This window comes from Tamandua tetradactyla, chromosome 3 (assembly GCF_023851605.1).
Source record: "Tamandua tetradactyla isolate mTamTet1 chromosome 3, mTamTet1.pri, whole genome shotgun sequence".
In the NCBI taxonomy this organism is placed as follows: Eukaryota; Metazoa; Chordata; class Mammalia; order Pilosa; family Myrmecophagidae; genus Tamandua; species Tamandua tetradactyla.
The window spans coordinates 215,384,093-215,406,534 of NC_135329.1; the positions used below are offsets into that span (position 1 = coordinate 215,384,093).

At 47.2% G+C, this 22,442-nt stretch overlaps 1 protein-coding gene across 22 annotated transcripts in view; it reads right to left on the reverse strand.

The window, feature by feature from the left end:
* Nucleotides 1-22,442, reverse strand: part of LRRFIP1 (LRR binding FLII interacting protein 1) — a 142,581-nt gene that overhangs the window by 9,175 nt on the left and 110,964 nt on the right. For 10 of the 22 annotated variants that reach the window (XM_077155578.1, XM_077155576.1, XM_077155577.1 and 7 more), the window contains 8 exons: nucleotides 19,643-19,768; nucleotides 17,549-17,620; nucleotides 15,287-15,457; nucleotides 12,002-12,094; nucleotides 11,051-11,143; nucleotides 9,829-9,921; nucleotides 8,486-8,627; nucleotides 3,391-6,607 (listed from right to left, as the gene is read on the reverse strand). In XM_077155578.1, the coding sequence (XP_077011693.1) occupies nucleotides 4,710-6,607; nucleotides 8,486-8,627; nucleotides 9,829-9,921; nucleotides 11,051-11,143; nucleotides 12,002-12,094; nucleotides 15,287-15,457; nucleotides 17,549-17,620; nucleotides 19,643-19,768 (2,688 nt within the window). In that variant the 3' untranslated portion in view covers nucleotides 3,391-4,709. Of the gene's footprint in view, nucleotides 1-3,390; nucleotides 6,608-8,485; nucleotides 8,628-9,828; nucleotides 9,922-11,050; nucleotides 11,144-12,001; nucleotides 12,095-15,286; nucleotides 15,458-17,548; nucleotides 17,621-19,642; nucleotides 19,769-22,442 lie in introns of those variants that run through there. The other 12 variants (XM_077155587.1, XM_077155586.1, XM_077155590.1 and 9 more) reach the window with 11 other exon arrangements.

Consider the following 22,442-nt stretch of genomic DNA (forward strand, 5'->3'; position numbering starts at 1 on the left):
CCGGGCCCAAGCGCTCTCACTGCCTAGCTCCAAACTCTTCAGCACCTTAAAAAAAGCACCTTAAAAAAAATTAACTCCGATTACCCAGGTGAAACAAAAAATAATTCTTGTCATGTATCTTTGTTTTCATGTCAAAAACCATGTATTCCATATTCTAATTCAAATTATAAGGTTTATATCTATTTTTCCAAAGAAAAGGCCTTACATTGCTATTTTTAAAAGTATAACAAAATAAAATAAAATAAAATAAAATAAAAGTGTTAAACATAATATATGACAAATCAAACTCATGATCCATTTGCGGTCCATTTTACACTACCTACAATTCAATTGCTTCTGACAGATGCTTTAGTCTTTCCCTCCCATAATCAATCTAACTTTGAAACAAAGCTTTTCTGTAGTTATAAACCCAGCCCTTTCCTTCAATTTCACTTTTCACTTTATCTTTTATACCCTGACATACAAAAAACTATGGGGGTCTTCAAAAACACTGCTGAATTTATCAGACAGTGATCCTGAAGCTCACTTATCTAGTATATAATTTTATTACTGTTTTCTATTAGAAGACTTCAACTATCCAAGACAGCTGGTAGAAAATAAATGTTCAAATGTGATAATATGCTACAAAAAAAAAGGATAATCTGATTTTTAGTCTTAGTCTTTTGTAATATTAAAAAAAATAGAAAGAGTGAATAGAACTTTTAAAGAAGGTAAATTTTATAGTAGAATTAGAGAAGAATATGAAAATGAAATAGTTTTAAGAAAATGGATAGAAGAAAAAGCACGATTGTTCCATATGAAGAAAATAAGAGTATTGCTTTTTATTGCTTTAAAACTCAGGTCTAATTTGCTGACTGAATGGAGAGACGTCACGCACACATTGTCACACGTGCACCGCAAGGTTACAGAACACCCGTTAGCACCCAGGATTTACTGCGAGAGCAGCACGGCACCTCGCTGGCCTGCAACACCCAATTTAGCCAAGAAACAGCCCGGTCATTGAAAGGCACTGGCTGCAGTTTTTAGAAACAAGGCACCAAAGACGATGAAGTCACCTTGTCCCAAATGTATGGCTTTCTTTTTAGAGTAGGAGGTTAAAATGAAGCTACTACAGGTATTTTAGTAATACTGTTACAGAAATTGCATTTTTAAAAATCTAGCTTTTATAGATCGAATCCCAGAGAATTTTCCAATGTGCGTTTTAGAGCCCTGGGAAATGAGACGCAAAGGGGCAGGTGTCACCAAGGTGACCAGGAGGCCAAGGGGGCCTGGGGGTCTCGGAGGGGCCTGAGACCTGGTCCCGTGTGCCTGAGGCAGGACAGGGTAGGCCAGCGACGACGGCAGTCACTCACTTGGTGCCCTGGGAAGTGCTCTCCCGGGCCTGGCGCTGCACCCCGACTCTCACAGTGGGGTGAGGCCACGGAGGGACCGCAGCTGGCGCGTGCTGCTGCTTTTCCAAGAGCATCTTCTTTGCTCTGTGGATGCCTGTCGGCCACGGCCACGCTCTGCTCTCTTCCCGCCACAGCAGGGGAGTGACCTCCCCTCCCGAGTTGCACGGATGTCCCCAGACACCGCTGATCGGCGCCGTCCCGACACCCCTCGCGCTGAGTGCACAGGACTGCACTTCAAGCGCTTCCCTGAGGCCCCGTCCACCTGGGGCGCCCACAGGACAGGGTGTCTGTAGGCCCACGTGGGCAGGGCGGGGCAGCAGGAGAGCTGGGGCCGTCCGAAACAGCCTCGCCTCTGATCTAAGAGGAGCAGCTGACTTGCAGAAAGAGGAAAGAGAAAATACGTCCCCTGAAAGACAGTTCATTTTTATGCTCATCACACTGAATGAGTATGTACTGAACGCAAACACATTTGGAGGACGCTGGCTGCCTCGTGTGCCCCGTGACTCCCACCCGTGGCCCGGAGGCAGGGCCTGTCATCCGGAGATGGTCAAGTTCACGCCTCACTGTGAACTAAAAATACCAAAAGCTATAGAGTAGTCAGTGCAACGCATCTCTCTGAAAAACACCTTAAGAAACCATCACTTTGAATATTATAAAATAATCTATCATTTAAAAGTCTCTATTACTTTTTCCCCATTTTCTCTATATACCTATAATTGTACTCAACTTGATTTTATATACAGCATCCATGTTCTGGTTTGGGGCCGAAAAATACCCCAGCTTCTTGTGCTGACGGCATCAGTGATAAAAGCTTTGCTCTGTCTTGTGCTGCAATAAAGCGTCAGTGATCTAAGTCCCTCCGGGAACGCACTTGACCAGGTAGCTATTTTATCCTTTTCTGAGTTTTCATCTTTTGACACTGAAATCTCCCTAGGTTGCCTTTCAGCCTCCCGTGCTTTCTGAACCTGGGTGTTCTGAACTTAGCCATTTCCTGACAACTCACAGGCCACGACTGTGAACCTCAACTGCTCTGCTTGGTGTAACCTTGCCGGCCACGCTGCCCTCCGGGCTCGTACTGAACTGGCACACACTGATCCGCCCTGCTGCCATCATGCTTTCCAATCTAGCACAGGCTTATAGCCTGATCACCCCAGCACCTGGGGGAGCTTCGAGGGGCGCTTGGCTTCCGAGACAGCCACAGCCTTTTGTCACCTGATTTGGTTACTCAGAAGCCTTTTCTGCCTCTTTTCAGGGGCACTTCCTGATTCTCAGCTGGCTGCTCCCCACAAGACTGCAGAGTCCCATCTGCTAGCCTGGTAGCCCAGTGCCTTCTATACATGACGTGATCAAAAACCTTTCCTAATGGGATGAATAAGTGAATCAATTGGGTGGATGGCTGAGTTGAGGGCTGTGAAGTTTGTTATCAGCTTTTTATGTGTGAAAGAAAGGAAAGAACTCAAAATGCTTCATGACTTCTCCTTTTAGTGAGTCTGGTGGTTGAATCACTTCCCAAGAGGGCTTTGGAAACAGATAAAGTGAGGACATTAACCCTTTGAAGTCCTTTACAGCCCTTGGACCTGATTTTCTAGCAAACTTTGTAGTTTTCTATTTATATGGCACAGCAGGGGAGCACTGACCATCCCCGTTATCCTCTACCTCTGGACATTTAGGGAGAAATGTTTGTTGCGGTCTCATCAAACTCTTCCAAACATTTTAACTATGGGCACATAGGAGCAAAGCAACAGAAGAGAGACCTTCTCAGCCGGGGGCCCTGGTGACACCCACAGATGACGGTGATGAGCAGAGTGACAAGCTCCTCATTCTCCCAGGGACGGCTCACACCAGCCCCGGACACGGCCCGGGAGAGAAGCGCTGGGCGCGCATTTCCCAGAACCCCACAAAGAGCCGGTCACCCACAGCAGGCATCAGCTTCAAGGAAGGGTTTAGGTGTAACTGCAGCTGTCACAGCCCACGTGGCCCAAAAAGTGGCATCACAGGCTTTTGCAATTATAAAACGTTTTTATTTCAATTACATAATGACACTTGTATTTGCCTCAATTTTTATCGAGGTTTTGTTCTCTTTGCACTCAATTGTATCATGTAACAGTAATATAAACTCACGTAAGCTCATGGTGTCAACAGCTTTCACGAAGTACATTCCGTTGAGAGTTTAATATTATACAATTGAAAAAATGTTTCCTTTATATAGAAAATATATTTTCCCTTCAGGCAGATCAAAACAAGAATTTTCTAAGAACAATACACTGAAAAGCAATAAATGAAAATATTTATATAATGTAACCAAAAGTGAGCCAGCTATTTAAAAAGTCCTATTATAGTCTGCTTAGCAGTTTGCACAGGAACAGTAACCTTTTGGATTGCTCTTTTGAACAATGATTAGACATTCAAACAAAAAGAAAAGTTATTTTAAAGTTAAAAAAAAAGTCAATTTTACTAACGACCCTCCCTGAAGAAATACTGCAATAGGAAATGCAATTTCATCATGTGTCTTCCAGAACATTGTTTTTTTTCCAGAATCTTTATGTAAAATTAATTTGGTACATAATCAGCATGAAGTCAAAATCTCCCATGAAATAAAACTCAGGTATCATCAACAACGAGATTCAAAAGTATTAGTGTGAGACTTACTGCTGTGAGGTTAAGGCAAACACGACCTTCCGATTGATTTAAGACGGTCATTCTCTGACCCTAGAAAGAGTAACTCTTGTCCTGACGTGTAATTCTTACCACTCAGTGACCAATACACTATTTGGCCGTTTGTATCCCTTAAATACCATACAAGTTATAATGTACAAATTAAAATCAAATATGAAAGTACATATATTTGAATGAGACAAATCAATTTAAACATCTACTCGTGAAAACATTCAAAATGCCATTTGGTCATCTCAGTTAGATACTGATTTATTTGGTCAAGAATATGCACATCCATGTCGGCCTAAGGCAAACAGTCAATACTCTGATTTTGATTTTAAGCAGGAATATAAACAGTGTACATTACTGTTTGATAGTACTGGAATGCTTTCAGTTAGAATTTATACTTACAGCAAATGTGTTTTTCTTTCTAATCTGGGTGATCTTAATGATTACATATAAATCTACAGGTAACAGTCTAAAACTTACAAAGTTGCTAACTTGGTGGCCGATTGTCACACAGTGCATCTACAGCAGTTTAGGACATTTTCGGAATATCACCCGTGGAGAGAAAAGACAAGAGTTCCCACTTACTGCGCAGTCCTTGGCCCTCTCTACACTCCCGGTACGGAAGCCCGCGTCCCTTCTGGCCTCTGCCTTGCTTCAGGACATGGTGCAGTCTTCTTTGCTTCTGCCCTTCTCGTGTCCACTTCTTGCATCTCTGCTCCCCGACCCCAGGTCCCCCTCCTCTCCTGCTGGTGCTGAAGAGTCAGCGTTTTCCAGACTAATGGGATCCAGAGGCTCTTCGACGGCGTGAGTTGGGTGCGTCGGCATCGCGGGCTCCTCCTGACTTTCCATCTGGGGGGCACCGTTGATTTCCCGCGGGGGGCTTTCATTTCCGAGCTGGCTGCTGCTGTGTATTCCTTCATGCGCCGGCTCTGGAGGACAGCCGTGGGCAGCACCATCTTTTCTAGCATTACCTTTTATAACAGTCTCATCTAATTCTTTATCACTAGCATAAGGGCTGGGTGACCGAGGGATACCATCCTCGAGATCTAACCCGTCCCTGTTGGCCAGCACGTGCCCTGCCTTAGGCTCTCCATCGTGATCTTCTCGGTTAATTTTCCCATCCAACTCCATTTGGGGATCTTCTGGACATTTAACATTGTCACTGATTTCTGCTGCAATTTCCTGGTCTGGTTTTTTAGCTACCACATTTTGTGCCTCTACTGCTGCCTGTTCATCAGTAAATTTTACCTGGTCTTCTTCCTTAACTTCATTTAAATCTGTGTCCTGAAACGTCAACTCTTTCTTAACATCTTTAAGGGTTTCTGCAGGGACTGGTGATTTTTTCTTCTTGTTTTTCTTTTTCTTGTTCTTTGTCTTCCTCTGCGATAGATCCAGCACCTCTCCCTGCTGGTCGCTCCTCCCCTCGCTGGGTGCTCCCACGTCTAGGGGTTCGCTTTCAGGATCGAACATCCTCACACCTGCTGCTTCCTGCTGGTCGCTCTTCCCCTCGCTGGGTGCTCCCACGTCTAGGGGTTCGCTTTCAGGATCGAACATCCTCACACCTGCTGCTTCCTGCTGGTCGCTCTTCCCCTCGCTGGGTGCTCCCACGTCTAGGGGTTCGCTTTCAGGATCTAACATCCTCACACCTGCTGCTTCCTGCTGGTCGCTCTGGGATGCTGGAGAAGAAGGAACGGTTCGGCCTTCGGTCTGACCTGGTCTGTCATCTGTTAATTCTGATTCTCCATCCTCCTCTTCACTCTTCTTCTCCTGCATCGGGGTCTCCTTGGGCTCAGCGACCTCCTGGCTGGCAGGTCCCTCCTCTGAACTGTGTGCTGGGCTCAGGTCCAGCTCCTGAGGAGCGCGCTCTAACCCTCGGCTCTCGTCACGACTCACAGGGCCTTCGCCACACTCTGCAGGACTTGAGACCCTGGTGCCCACCTGTTCCCCAACATCGGCCAGCCCTGCCTCTACCGCACTGCCTCCGGGGATCCCCCTTTGCTCCCCAGTGCCTGCACTGTTCACCCTTCCAGCTTCTGACAGCTGCAAAGGGACAGATTCCTGACATGGTTTTGCACTAACCTCTCCCAAGCTGGTTTTAAAATCCTCATGTTTTACTCTTTCCTGCGTTTCCGCAGATTCTTTACTTTCATTTTCAGTATCCAAGTCATTACAGCTGCCCTGCCCAGCCACAGGGCCCGGCATCTCGTTCTCTAGATCACTCGGACATCGGGATTGCTCAAGGGACAGGCTGGTCCTGTCGCCGGGCACATGGATGGCCTTGTCCGACTCGCTAGGCTCTGCGCTCTGCAGGGAAGCCGTGTGCTCTGGAAGGTGGCTTTGAGGCTGTTCTTCACACGTGGTGTCCGCTAACAGCCCTGGGGACGGGGCAGTGTCTGCAGAGCTGCTCTGCCCCTCCACACCTTCACCAGGGTTTGATGGTTCTAAGTCCACACCGGCCTCCACGTGCTGTTCCTGCTCAGTATCCTGCAGGATTTCTCTTTTCCCCACATTCTCCACAATTCCACTTTTCACCTCCACTTCATTGGCTCTTCCTAAAAGACCATTGAGAAAATTGAAGGGACCACGTGATGTGGCGACCACTTAGTATATATTACAACGTAAACACATTTTCTAATAACCCCCGACCCCTTTCCTAAAAGAAAGAATCATCAAAGAATCCCACAACAAGCCCTTGCCAGTTCTGTGCGGCAAAGCGGCAACGACATTAGCATATTTGATCAACAAAGGCCACTGCCGCCGCCCAAAGGGCAAGAGTGGTTGCGGGTGCCAGCTCGTGCGAACTGATTTTTAGCGGTGAAGTTGTGTTTTAACAAACAGAGCTTTGCACCAGGCAGCAAAACACACCTGTACCTGAAATTTGTCCCGTGTCCTAAGGGTATGGGAAGAGAATTCCAGCAGGAGGCAAAAGCCTGAGCCCGAGATGGCCACTTAATTAAATAATAAAGTTTCATCAATTAAAGAACACTTTACTGCTTTGGAATGAAGAGTTATATTTGGATTCTCCAAACAAAATCCTAGCATATTAGAGGACATGCTGCTGCAACTCATAGCTTGATGCACTCATCATCCAGGGGCCTCACCGTGGGGGACACTGACCCCAGAGAAAATGGGGAAACTATTACATCTTTTACTTAGAGTCAGTTTTCCTTCACTCTTTAGAATTTCTGTTACTGCATAGGTTCTAAATGACCATCTTAAACTAATGAAATAATACATATATACACATTAAAAATTGCATAATAATGGGAAATTCCTGATCTTTTACTGATAGGGACACGTGATCAGAAAACACTGGAAACCGCTTTCACAATGGATCTTTCTGGTTCTTTAAGCATTTCACGATTGGTTATCAAAGAGTTATAAAACACTTATTTGGACAAGAGCAGGATGGTCAAATTCCTCACTGCTCGGGGCAGCAGATATAAAAGTAGACTGGAAATTAATCAACTTCAACAACTTTTAGACAATAAAAAGCTGTGTTTCTCGAATAGTTAAACGATCTTGAGCTATCTCTCTGGGAAACAATCCCCTGAGAATCTGGGGCCTATGTTTCTACATTTCCAAAAATAAGAAGAAATGAGAAAAAGCCTCTAAATACAAATTAAATTCACAGATCCTGACCTTATCCCAGCCTCACTTTAAAAAGGCTGTAACACAACCGTGAGAAGTGATGACCGCAGCACGTCAGGCTGCACGCCAGAATCTGGAGGCTCACCCCAAAGCCAAACGCTATTACGACAAATACTTTCAGAAGAGCATTTTATCGGTGAATCTTTTCAGGGAGTTGCAAATTGTTTAAAATACTTCTGCAATCGACTGGATCCCCCGACTTACATTCCTTCAGAAGCAAAAATGTGAAATACAAAGGAATATCCACTCTGACTGAGGCAGATACACCCAGAGGCAGCTACCCCCGGATCTCACTGGGAAGCAGCCTCGCCAGCACCGGCCACACACTCTATGCACTCTCCCCACCATCTTGAGCCGTCGGGGCGCCTGCCTATGGCCCCCCGCACCCACAGAGGCCAGCTGGCCTCTCGGCAGCCTCTACTGTCCTGAGCTGATATGCGGTACTTGGTACGGAATGAAGGAGAACCAAGCAGATCCTGGCCAAATTGTCATCTAACTTGGACTCCTTTCCTGGCATTCACAGTCTCACTCGACAGTTCTGAGAAGCAAAGAGAGGTGCACTTAAGCATCGGCGGTGAGTGCTGCGCAGAGCTGCATGCCAGACACGTGGGGGTGGCCACACCAATGGGCAAGGGAGCTTCCATGGAGGGACAGGACGAATGGCATGCGGCGTGACTGTTAATTGGTCGGTGATAATCGCTTCCACTCTGACAGTGCATGGGAGGTGACCTGGGGCTGCCCGGGAGGAGGGAAGTCCCCCGAGGAAGACAAGGACTTACCTAGCGGTGCATCCCCTGTTGACTTGAGGGGGCCGACCTCTTCTTTCGTCATTTTGGTAAAATCCTGGCGTCCAACATCATTTAGAGGGTCTGAAGTCTCTCCATTGGTAGCTGCCTCTGAATTGAGGATTATTCCATGTTTCTGGGGACAAAGGTAGATCACTGTAATATTTACCAAGTGACGGTAGGTTAAACTCTATGTTATTACTTAATAATAAGAAAAATGGTTTCTTCTGGAGCAGAGATGGTGACGTGGCCCACAGAACACCTCAGGATTTCCTACCAAAGCCCCAAGCTGAGAGGCCTTCCTCCAGAGGTTCCCTTTTCTCCTCCATGCTCCACCCCACCTTTTAGCTTAGCAGTGACAAGCACTTAGAGCAGCATGGTTTTTAACCAGAAGGAATGGCCTGTTCACGGTCACAAGTGGAGCATTGAGCAAATGCCATTCACGTGCCCCTTCCCCATAAAGCCATGGCTGCTTTAGAGAGAGACTGAGATGAAGGGACATGCGGTGGCTGGACAGAGGAGTGAAAGCAGCTTCCATAGATGGAAGAGAGGTGGCACTGGGGCCGGGGGATGGCTGTGCCCGCAGCATGCCCTTCGCAGCTCCTGCCCCACGGGGCCTTCCCTAGCCCTGCGTTGGCAGCCTCGGGGGCAGCCCAGGACCTCTCCAGGCCAGTCAGCACAAAGGGTGAGGGCCTCCGGGGTCTGAGCCCAGCCAGTCCACTGCTCTGGCTTTGAGCCTGAGCACAAACAGCAGACACTGATGTGTTTCTCATTTGCTTTTCTGCGACTTTCCCGTGGTCAGCCCCGAGGGCCCACTGTGAGCTCTGAGCACCCCGTGCGGCCTGCTGCGCATTTACTGTGACCTCTGGACGTGTAACTTCTCCCTCAATCCAGCAAGTCTCAAGAGTCTACGCAGCACGGGCCTCGCCAGCCCAGCCCCCTTACCCTAGACACTGCTCAGCTACCCAAGCCCTTAAATTTGAGGCTTTACTATAAAGAAACAAATAAATCCTCTAAAATTTCAGTGATGTCCTGGAGAATCTACTATGAGTATGAAACAAAATCTAGATGTTATACTAAAAAATACACTGGGAATCAGAGCCGCTCTCAAGACCGTCTATATCTGGAAACATCTAAAGGTCATGGGCACAGCCCACAGAACCTGCATCTCTTACAAATCTCGACAGTCTCACTTAATCTAGGATTTCAATCAACTGACAGAATTAAAATCTATGATATAAAATTAATCAATCCCAATACACACATATGCGTTCTCGAGAATCCCGGGATTTGCTGTTGTCACCTGGAATTTTAAAAAATGTCCTTCGACTTCATACCTTTAGTTCCATTTTCAGCATGGCTACTTCTTCTCTAAGGTCATCTCGTTCATTCCTTATGGGATCAAAGAACTCTTTCTGCCTCTCTAATGCCTGAGTGAGCAGCAGAGCAGAGAGAAAGGAGAAGGATGGCATCGGTGGGCAGATAACTCAAGCAGCAGAGATTAGTAAGAAGTAGGCGTCTATTACCGAAAACATAACTGAGTTACAGTGTTAGACAGCATATACTTAAACATGCAAAAACAAGGAAAGTATGAAGCTTTCCATTTAGTTTAGGCAAGCCAAGAAACGTTACTGTTTTAGTTCCTGGAAGACACAAACATTTGAAGCACCAAATCATAGCACTGGGGACTATTTTATTTGCATCATTTTCTGGCTTAGTCTGTGGTTTTGCAGCTTTGGGTTAGAGAATTTACAGACACGATATACCCATGTAAAGGAGAGATGAATAAAGAAGAAGGTAAAGAAATGCTGCCGAACTCCCAAACGACAACTGTTTTGCAACTGAGACTGCTTTTCTACATTTATTCTTCTCTTTTGTTGTTGCAGACAAACGTAAAGCGATCCTAAAGCAAACACACACACGTGAATCCCAGGTAAGTGTCACTGAGCATGTCAAGGTGGAAAGAGGCAGGTGCAAAGGCACCGGGGATGTGCTGACATCTGCAGGTTTCCATCGGCAGCTCTGGGTTTGTGGGTCTCTATTTTCTGGAAGCCATTTATCACTAGGAACAGCAGCAGTTCCTCAGTGGGGCTCCTTCCTCCCTGCAACAGGGACCCCTTTCCCCCCTGGGTGAGGGTCTGAGTGGGCCCCGGGGGTAGATTTCAAGAAGGAAATGGGACCGGCCACCACCCTGCAGCTTCTCACACCCTTGGTGAAAAAAGCACAGCCACACCTGGCGGGGATCTGATGAGTCTGGACGCAACACACTTAGACCCGAGCCCATACCCTGCCCATGCCACGCACTGCTGCGAGCCGCTGACCCAGGTGGGGCAGCCGGAGACCTCGGTAACGTCCAGGAAACTAGAACCTGCTGGTCCATCTGGAGTCAGCTTCAAACTGTGAGTCAAAGTCAATACTGGGAAGTGTGTGCACTGGCCACAGTGTTAATCTCGTGTCACGGGGTTGGGGGCTGCATGCACACCGGACAAGCTGGTTTGCAAACCACACTGGCTAAGCACTGCTCGTACGAATAGATTTTGGAAGACTTGAGAGTCCTACCCCTATCTTTTTGTCTTTCCACTCTACTGTTTCCTGAAGATCAGAAATCTCCCTGACATAACTCGCTTGTTTCTGTTGTAGCTGTCGGATTTCCTGAGGAATAGGAACAGACAGAAAGAAAGCAGACAAAGGGTTAAACAGGAAGAAAAGCCCCACTGCTAGCTCGGGAGAGCTCCCAACGCCTGGAGGCACCAGCACCCGCCTAACCCCTGCACCCTGAACTCACTGTCAGCACCCCAGGATTTGTTCTACGCCCCACCTTCAAGAAGGTCAGGAAGAAACCACTTGTTTGGGTGAAATGCTTACTTAAAGCACTAACATACCGATTAAGTTAGTAAAAAACCACCACCATAAAACCCTCTTGAATTAGTCTCCTGTGACTGCCGTAATGAACTGCCACAAACTCAGGAGCTTAAAATAACACAGATTTACTCTCTGTGGGTTCTGGGGGTTAGAAGACTAAACCTGGGCATTGGCTGTGCCCCTCTCCCCAGGCTCAAGGGAGAAGCCGCCCCCTTGGGCTTCTCCTCGGCCCACGGCTGCCCCCCACGTACCCCAGTCCTACTTCTGCTCTCGCCCCTCCGAGGCCTACCCGGACCCTCCTGCCTCCCTCTTATAAGGACCCTCATGGCGACACTGGGCCAGCCTGAGGATCCAGGCCAATCTCCCCATGTCAAGGTCCGTGTCTACATCGACCAGCCGAGGCCCGCTTGCTGGGCAAGTGACAAAGTCGCAGGTTGCAGGGGTCGGGACGTGGCCGTGAGTCTGTCTCCCAAACGTCCCAAGCTACCGGAGAGGGAGAACTTCGGCACCCAGAGCAGCTGCCGCCCTCTACGCGCCCCACAGCCTCAGCCGCACTCTGGGCCTTCGAGAAAACCAGCAACTGCAGTGAGGGACTCCACAGGGCTCCTCGGCGAAAGAGAAAAAGAAAACCAGCCAAAAGTCACCTACTTCCAGCATTTCTTCTCTCTGCTTCAGAGCCTCTTTCACTTCGGCAAACTGGAACTGGAGCAGACTGTGGGCATGCTTTTCCCGCTCGAATTCCTGCGAGGGAGGAAAACAGCACTGAGGCCCCGGGTCACGCAGCGAGGCCACCGGTGTCCCCACGCCCAGGCGCCACGTCTCCCTCCGGACAAATCACCTGCCGCCATGGCACCACACGGCTCCCTTCTGACAACATGAACCCATTTCTCAGGTTCTAGAAGACGCCCCTGTGGCTTTCTGAGAAACCGAACTGAGTGGACAGTGTGGCGGCCAAACTCCGCTTTCCTCCGAGCTCAGCCACGGCTGCATGGAGACCCCAACCCAGGGAGCCTGCCAGGCACAGGGCTGAGCCGAGCGCCCGGCGAGGCAGCTCTGCAAAGGACTTGTAATAAAATTATCCCTGCTTTTGGAAGATGACAAGGGATAGCCATTCTTGGGGCTCAAAAAGGGATAAATGTGGCGTACGTTGGCATATTTATCTCATTACCAGTGGGTGGTCAACCCATACGCCAGGACCCCCTTGAGGGGCAAATGGGAAGAGGGTGGGGGAAACAAGAAAAGAGGCTGCGGGCGCAAAGCCACCTCCCTGTCCAGCAGACCTGGCCCAGGACTCTGCAAGGTGGCACATCTGCTGTCCATGCAGTGCCATCCTGGGTGACCGTCTGGTGCCCAGGGGACCTTCCCAACAGCCCAGGGGACAGCAGACTCACCTTTTCTGGTTGGGTCGGGTGGCTGACTTAAGAAGGAATTTGACAGAGCTGCTGCTCGCCCTGGGTGAGCTCCCCCACTGTGTGCAGCCCTGGGGTGATGAGACCCCAAGAGCTTCTGATAAAGACCTTCCTGTTGGGCTTTAATTCCCGACTCCCATGGTGGGACAAAGTCCAGAACCACCCAGCTTCCCCAGAATTAAATGGGGGGTCCTTGGTCCACCTGATGCTAAATTGTGACACGCTAGGAGGCTCTGGAGGGCATTACGGTTCACTCCCACCCACGGGGGTGCCGAAGAAGCCCCCCTTCTTCCAGCATGCCATAGGGAATGTCGCTGATGGAAAGCGGCTCCCTCCTACATCCGAGTTCAGCTCTGAGGAGTTTCATGCGTCACGTTTTTCTTTCACTTCTAATTCAATTCTGCAGGAGCCATTAAAGGAGGTCTTGGAATTGCTAAAGGTGTCCTCGGTGCTAGCCCATGGGATTGAGGTGCAGCCAATTAAAAAATAAATAAAAAATATAAATACTCTCACAAATTAAATTTTATCTTGGGTTCCAGCATCTCAGAAAAATTGGACACTATTCTAGGGTTTGCTAAACCAAGTAATTCCTAAAAAATATGAAAAACAAATACTTCTTGCTTTGCTTTTTATCTCACAAAGAAAATTTAAGACCAGCCCTCCATTGTGGGATCAACCATGTCATCCTGACCAAAAGGGGAAAAAAGTGTAACTAATCAAGTATCAGTGGCAGAGAGAGTTTAAATACAGTCCAGCAGTTACTTGGGAGGTTGCTCTTACACAAGCCTCAGGTAGAACTTGCTACCTATCATAACCTGCCAACCCCCAACCAGGACCATCCCAGCCAATCCTAAAGAACACCTAGGGCAATATATAAGATTCCACAAGGGTTCCAGGCAACCAGAGTAACTTTCCAGAAACCTACAACCTCCATATGGGTCCCTGGTCCAGAAAAGTCCTGAAACCTAGGAGGGCCCAGCCTCTCCAGAATATCAGATAGTTCCATCTCCCTACCCCATATTACTGACAGCCCCTTCCAACATGAAAAAGTTAGCATGGCCATAGCCCAAATACCCCTAAAGAGTGGGACAGAAAAAGCAAAGGTAATGGTGGAGTTATACAGAGAAGTAGGGTTTAACAAACAAATATGAATACTGAATCATTAAATTGATATTTCTTTTAGTCTCCAGTATCTCAAGAATGGCTAAAAGTAAAAACCTAAAACTGTGAAATTGTAACCCACACCAAACTCTGAAATCTGTTCTACAACTAATTGTGGTGCCGTGCTTTGAAATGTATTGTTTTGTATATACGTTATTTTTCACAGAAAGGAAAAAAAAAGTCTATTGTGATGATAAAAAAATATTTATCCCTTCTAGCCTTCTATATTATGGAGCAGCTACAAGGAAAAATCTGAGGTAATGGTACGGTAGCCCATGACAAACTCTGGGATCTGTCCTGTAACTACTTGTTAAAGAGTGCTTTGAAAACTACTGTTTTTTTCTTTCTTTGCATTGTATTTATGTTATATTATACAATAAAAAAAGTAAAAAAAAAAAAGACAAACTCTCACCAAGTCAGTATCCTCTCACCAATCTCAATGCACATTCATGATTTATCAAGAGCTGATAGCACAGATTATTAACAAATTAATCCCAGTGGTTCTTAAACAAAATTCAAATTAATTACTCCACCACTTTTGAGCTTCACTTGGTAAAAATAAGTAAATACAATTTTCTGAAAATCTTTGATACTTGTAACTATTTCTTCATGGTGTTAGCAGATAACAAAATAAAAAGTAGGAAATGTGCACAAGCAGGAAAGATTTGAACCAGCTAACTTGTGGCTTGTCCAAAGCAGGTAGGTTCTTTTGCAAGCACTTTCCTTCATGGTTATGATTTTACATTCCATGGTAAAACACTAACTTTTCTCCTGGTAAAACTGTCTAAAAGGTTACATGTTGAGTATTATGCTATGATGGTTGGTTCTGGTGTCAACTTGGCCAAATGATGTTGCCCAGTGGTCGAAACAGGCGAGCACTGGTCTGACCGTTGCTGCAACAGTATTTCACGGCTGGGTGATAAATCTGAGGGCTGGTGTATTAAACCATCAGTCAGCTGACTGTATCTGTGGCTGATCCCATCTGCGATCCACTAAGGTGTGTCGCCAACAATGAGATATTATCGCCAATCAGCTGAGCAAGCCTCTCCTGTGGAGTCTGTCCAGACCCTTCACCAGAGCCGCCAGCTTCACAGCCTGCCTTGTGGATGCTGGACTTCTGCCCTCCCACCATTGTGTGAGGCATCTTTACATACCTCATATTTACAGATCTCCGTGTTGGTTTTGTTTCTCTAGAAAACTCTGACTAACACACATACATATCACTACTGCAAGCCATTCAGCAATGTCAGCGCGTCACACCTGTATTCTCTGATGTTCGGGCGTCCTCCACCAGTGGAGAAGCTTTGTCTAAATAAAACCGCCACGCGCATGGGCTACCGACTCCCATCACCCTAAAGCTTACTTTGTTCTTCTCTTCGTACTGTCGCCGGGATTCTGCCAGCTGTTCCTCGAGCTCCAGCAGCGCGTCCTTCAGGCTGTCCACCTGGTACATGAAGTTGGTCTTCTCGTTGTCCAGCTGCGCGTTGGAGACCATGGCCTTCCTGTACTTCTCCTCCGCTTCCGCCAGCGAGTCCTGCAGAGCCCAGGCCGCATTGGTGAGGTTGCATGAAGAGAGCAAAAACAAACGTTAGTTCAGTTTAATCTTGTTTTAAACTCAGCCCTAAACGTAGACTTTTTTTTCCCCTTAGAGCAAATCAATCAGAATAAGAAACACACAGGCATTTTGCAGGCACAGACATTTCTCCTTTTCCATTTGATCCAATTCTCGTTACTCAGAAAATTAGTCGTCAGCTGTGATGAGGGATGAAGGTGCATCCTATCCTCATTAGAACAGAAGATACACACAGATTGGAGAGGGTTTTGGTTGGAGGCTGGAGAGCCACCGATCCTTGAGAATAGTGACATATGCCACCCTGCAGAGTGGCAGAACATCCTGTGATTCAGGAGACAGAGAAGCTTTCCACTTTAGTGTGATTGAGTGTTCAACACCTTTCTGAAATAATCACTGGAGACAAGTGACAAGGAACTGAGGGAGAGCAGCAGGGGAGGGAGAGCAGCAGGGGGAGGGAGAGCAGCAGGGGGAGGGAGGGCAGCAGGGGGAGGGAGGGCAGCAGGGGGAGGGAGGGCAGCAGGGGGAGGGAGAGCAGCAGGGGGAGGGAGGGCAGCAGGGGGAGGGAGGGCAGCAGGGGGAGGGAGGGCAGCAGGGGAGGGAGAGCAGCAGGGGGAGGGAGAGCAGCAAGGGGAGGGAGAGCAGCAGGGGGAGGGAGGGCAGCAGGGGGAGGGAGGGCAGCAGGGGAGGGAGGGCAGCAGGGGGAGGGAGAGCAGCAGGGGGAGGGAGGGCAGCAGGGGGAGGGAGGGCAGCAGGGGGAGGGAGGGCAGCAGGGGAGGGAGAGCAGCAGGGGGAGGGAGAGCAGCAAGGGGAGGGAGAGCAGCAGGGGAGGGAGAGCAGCAGGGGGAGGCCGACAGACCTAATCACTGGCCAGGAGCTACCTGTGTCCACCCACTTCAGCTTAGCAACCAGGAAAGGATTAAGCGGCAATTTCAGATTTTTGACCCGCAGGAAAACTAGACGAGGTGCACAGGTGTCACTGGGGAGGTCCTCTGAAAGGATGCAGAGTCAACTTGGGCTCATATAGGTAAACATCCAGGTCCCAAAGCAGGCGCCGGGGGCAGGGCCCTCAGAGAACAGAGTGCGCAAACTCTCCAGGGGGCGGAGCCAAGGAAGGGGTGAGCACTGCTTGGCCCCAGTGGACCCTGTGCCACCGGGGCTTCCCGGAAGCACTGCCTGCCAACCTCCACACTTCCAAGCCAAAAGAAGGGGTTCATGGGGGCCAGCAGCTCCCTCTTTACGTGAGTTGAAAGCTAGAGTGGTAATTCTCCCCTTTAAAGGGGAGGGGCAAACATGAAAACAGTTCATCGGTCATGGGGTTCTGGCAGCCCTCTGCGGGCACCCACGGTGGTACTGATCCTTGAGAACAGTGGTATTGAACTCAGCCTGCTTGCCAGCTACTTTCTAGGGAGCTGAAAAGGAAGTGACCTGCCCCCAGCTGCTTCCTTCACATACAGACATGGTGTCACCTTCCAGGTACACAGCAGCTACATTTCCTGGTTGGCACAAGGAAGCAATTTTACATTGTAAAAGCAGTGCATATGGACCCAAATAGGTTCCAAACGATGCGCATTCAGATGCCACTTCAATTAGTAACGTTTTACAGGCGGCACACAATGCAGATGCCTCACAAGCACGGCATGTTAGAACTGCCTTACTGGTAGACGCCAAATATCTCGAGACGTAAATAAAGTATTGTTTTATGTAATTACTGCAAAGAGGGAGGAAAACCAAACCCCTTTTTCAAGTGTAGGGTGGGGAGATGAGAAACTGTCCTTAAGGCTGGGGTCGCGTGGGGGGGGGTGGAGCACAAGGCATGCATCAGGAGACACACGAGTGCCCTTCCTTCTACTGAGGGGCCACACTGTCGGAGTCTTGGTACAAGAACCACATTTAGAACCTCGGGGAGAGCACACCGGAGGCTCCTGGCAGCCCGGAAGCTCTTCTCCACCCGGGAGCCTCTCTGGGGCAGCGCATGCAGTGGGACCTGCCTCTTCATGGATCTTTATGTCAAGCTGGGTTAATACCACAAGCCACACTCGGGTGAACTGGTACCTTCATCTCCTTCAATCCCTGCATGTATTTGCCTTCTACATCCTGAATCTGGTCCTTTAACTCACTGAGTTCCTGAGGGAAATGGCAGAAGAGGCAAATGGCGTCAAGGGAAAGAAACCAACCAATATCACAAAGAAAGAGAGGTGAATCCTTAAGTCTCGTATGTCTGGACAGTCTCTCTCATTTGGATAGTCCAACCACTGATTTTCCATTTTTTATGTGTCAAAGGAAAAGAAAAAAATCTTTCATATTACGAAGATTGAAATTTAGGTGTATCTGGTACTGTAGTTTTACACGGTTTTATAAAACAGGAAACATAACTCCTGAAAATGGTTCAAGTGCTTTAACTCATTTAATAATTCATTCAAGCAGCCTATGCTGGATGCTGTGAGATTTTAGGAAAAAAAAATCAGCCAGATTTGACCTGGCACTTCCAGAGCTCTGAGTCTCTCCTTGGTGTCTTGCTTGCCACCAAATCCCTGGTGCCTCAGAGGCTGGCTTGTCGCTGTCTACGCGCTGAGACAGGTGGTGGCGCAGTGCGCGCTACTGCAAAGGAGACAAGATGGCGGAGAGCAGCAGGAGGCCAGGGGATGGCTCAGAGAAAACCTGCTCTTCTGGTTTAATAACTCATAAAACTTAGGAGGCGGAGGGCATCTTCATGGGAACCTTGTCCAACCTCCCAGCTGATGCTCAAATTCTGTCTCTGTCTCCCCAGAGAATGGCCATCTGGCCTCCTCGGCATCAGTGTTGGCAGTCTGTTCCCTTTTCCACCAGTTTTAATTCTAGAAAGCTCTCTGATAAATAAAGCCAAATCTGATATAAGTTCCTCCCTCTAATCTTTTTACAGCCCTCTAGAGAACACAAAGTTCTAGTAACTTCACCTTCTCCCCTTGTGGTCTCCTCTTCATCTGATACAATGACCCTACTTACTTTAACCAACAGTGCTGCAACACTGGGGCTGCTGGCATATGCCGGATGCTGAGGGGGTAAGAGGGACTAATATCTACATTCTAGCGGGAAGAAAAAACTCATGAAAATACAGTATGAAGCAGACAACTAGTGGCATATCACAACCAGGAAGGAAAGGGCCCTTCCCAGGAGGACCCTCCAAGGGCAGGGCGGTGGGAAGGCATTTCGTGTGGCTCAGGAGCAGGTGGCCACTGGGCACCAACACACGCTCCACCTGCAGCCCAGAGGCCCATGCACGTGGGGACACAAAGATGACCGGTGTGTCAGTATGTGGCGAGTGTGCTCCAAAGGGCACATCCACAGAGCTGAGCAAGCAGAGGACACACACCCAGTCTGCCTTGGTGGAGTCGGGGGAGCTCAGGAGATGGTGTCTGAGCTGGGTCTCATGTCACCAGAACACCATGTTTACGGCAAGGGAGAGAGGACTGAGAAGAAAGATCTAGAATTTTAAGAATGATTTTTTTCTTTTTAATTTGAACCTAAATTCTCATGAAAAGCTCTTTTTTTAAAAGCATCTTTAACAATTATTATCTATGAGACTTTAGGCAAGATACATAATGTTTCTGGGTCTCAGTCTTTGCAGATGTACAATTAGGAAAATAAATTCTATCAGGAGAGGGGTTGTTAGGTTTAGTGCAATAACATATATAAGGTATCTGGTAGGGGGCCAGATATGTTGAATAGTTTCAAAAATAATAACTACACTTACATTCTCAATGTCACTTTCATTCAAATCCACAGAATCTCTCTGGGTGTTCTAAGAGCTTCCATCTTCCTGGTCGGAAGTCCCCTAATGTCTGTCCATTTCTCAATCCCCTATATTTGTGTGGTATTGAATACTAACTTTCTAGCTTATACTGAAAACTATGTCATTTCCCACTTCCTAGAAAGGTCAAACTCATCTCAGCATATAAGGACCTTCATGGTCTGACCCCAAATGACCCGAGATTATCCTGGCTTTTCTTCAACATGCTTTGAGTTTTTTCTGCTCCGTATTTTCACTCATACTTTTCCCTCTAACTGCAATACTTTCCTTTTCGTTTCTGCTTATTGAAATCCTACTTAATCTTTAAATTCCAGCTATAATGTCACATGAAAGGCTCTTTTAAGTTAAGAGATTCTTACCTTAATTTCCCTAAAGGATGCCTCCGTGTCAATGGAGAGGGAGGTATCTCCACTGCCTCTCCGAGAGGACGTGCCCCCCAGCGAGGCCAGCGTGGCTGCAGACAAGCTGGGCATGTTACGAGACCCCTAGAGGATTGTGAGGGATTCAGACAAAACCAGAATTACTTTACATTAACATGCATTGCCTTTACTTCACCTACCAAATTAGAAAATCCCCAGCGGGCTTGAGGTTCAGTTGGAGGGACTTGACAGATGCTTTCAAGTCTGTCTGGATTCCAGCATGAATACTCCCATGGTTCGGCAGGATTTACATAAAAACTGGAAATGATTCCCAAGAGACTCCCTCAGGGGCTGAGACACTGATCTGGATGGACCACTTAGGAAGTCCAATGTCCACTCACCAGTGGGCATTTTATTAAAGATTAAGCCAGAGTCTTAGGGGCCAAGATGGCGGCTTAGCAATGTGCGCGTTTTAGTTCGTCCCCCAGAACAACTACTAAATAACCAGAAACAGTAGAGAACAGCTCCTGGAGCCACGTCAGTGACTAGACACACAGCGTACCCCAGTCTGGACCAGCTGGACCGGCTGCAAGCCTCCCCAAAACTGTGAGTTCCCCAAGGCGCGGTGGCCGGTGCCGGCACCCCTACCCCAAAGGTGGCTTCCCAGAGGGAAAGGAAAGAGACTCTAAACCTGGTCAAGCAGAGTTTGCTCATTGGACTCACGGAAAAAGAGGAAAGGGGAGGAAATGGAGGTTTTACTGGCTGTATCTCTAAGGAGACTTGGCAGCCTCTGGATTCAATGGCAGTTCTTCTCGGGCTGCAACTGCCCCAGGCATAGGCAGAAACGGACTGCTTTCAGGGCTGTCTCCCACCTGCGCCTTCCCCAGGAGAGGTGTGAAGCCCAACTCAGGTGGAATTCCCACCCTCAAGGAATTCAGACCCCAGGGCTTGGCAATTTGAAGCCATTAAAACCAGCCTAAAACATCTCTTCTGTCTCCACCATGCCCCCAGCAGGGAGAGCCTTCCAAAGTTAAAGGAGCAGCAACATCTTTTGCTGGTGAGACCCGCAGGCAGACGTGCCACATACTGGGCAGGATAAGCAAAACAGAGCCCAGAGACTTCACAGGAAAGTCTTTTAACCTGCTGGGTCTCACCCTCAGGGAAAACTGATGCAGGTGACTCCTTGCCCCTGATAGGAGGCCAGTTTAGCCCAGGAAAACTCGGCTCCAGTCTATAATACCTACGTAGACCCTCCTAAGGATGGGGAGGGAAAAGGCACCATACAAACGGGGCAAGAAACAAGAAAACAAGAACCGAAAAATTATCCTCTGTTAAAGAAAACCTAAGCTAGAGGCCCAGAAAAAGCTGAACTGAAAGTCAAAGAACAGATAAACAACAAATTCATCTAGCAAGAAAACCCTAGGTAAGAAAAGTGAAAGCAATCATCAGAATAAACTAATTAAGGTAATTAAATGTCTAGACGCCATCAAAAAATAACAAATCACACCAGGAAAATTGAAGATATGGCCCAGTCAAAAGAACAAACCAATAGTTCAAATGAGATAGAAGAGCTGAAACAACTAATTCAGAATATACGAACAGACATGGAAAACCTCATCAAAAACCAAATCAATGAATTGAGGGAGGATATGAAGAAGGCAAGGAACAAAGAAAAAGAAGAAATGGAAAGTCTGAAAAAATAAATCATGGAACGTATGGGGATGAAAGATACAGTAGAAGAGATGATAAAAACAATGGAAAACTACAATGGTAGATTTCAAGAGACAGAGGTTAGGATTAGTGAACTGGAGGATGGAACATCTGAAATCCGACAAGATACAGAAACTATAGGGAAAAAAATGGAAAAATATGAGCAGGGACTCAGGGAACTGAATGATAATATGAAGCACACAAATATACATGTTGTGGGGTTCCCGGAAGGAGAAGAGAAGGGAAAAGGAGGAGAAAAACTAATGGAAGAAATTATCACTGAAAATTTCCCAACTCTTATGAAAGACCTAAAATTACAGATCCAAGAAGTGCAACACACCCCAAAGAGAACAGATCCAAATAGATGTTCTCCAAGACACTTACTAGTCAGAATGTCAGAGGTCAAAGAGAAAGAGAAGATCTTGAAAGCAGCAAGAGAAAAGCAATCCATCACAAACAAGGGAAACCCAATAAGACTATGTGTAGATTTATTAGCAGAAACCATGGAGGCGAGAAGACAGTGGGATGATATATTTAAATTACTAAAAGAGAAAAACTGCCAACCAAGACTCCTATATCCAGCAAAATTGTCCTTCAAAAATGAGGGAGAAATTAAAACATTTTCAGACAAAAAAAATCACTGAATTTGTGACCAAGAGACCAGCTCTGCAAGAAATACTAAAAGGAGCACTAGAGACACATACGAAAAGACAGAAGAGAGAAGTGTGGAGAAGAGTGTAGAAAGAAGGAAAATTAGATATGATATATAAAATATAAAAGGCAAAATGGTAGAGGAAAGTACTACCAAAACAGTAATAACACTAAATGTTAATGGACTGAACTCCCCAATCAACAGACATAGACTGGCAGAATGGATTAAAAAACAGTATTCTTCTATATGCTGTCTACAGGAAACACATCTTAGACCCAAAGATAAACATAGGTTGAAAGTGAAAAGTTGGGAAAAGATATTCCATGCAAATAACAACCAGAAAAGAGCAGGAGTAGCTATACTAATATCCAACAAATTAGACGTCAAATGTAAAACAGTTAAAAGATACAAAGAAGGATACTATCTACTAATAAAAGG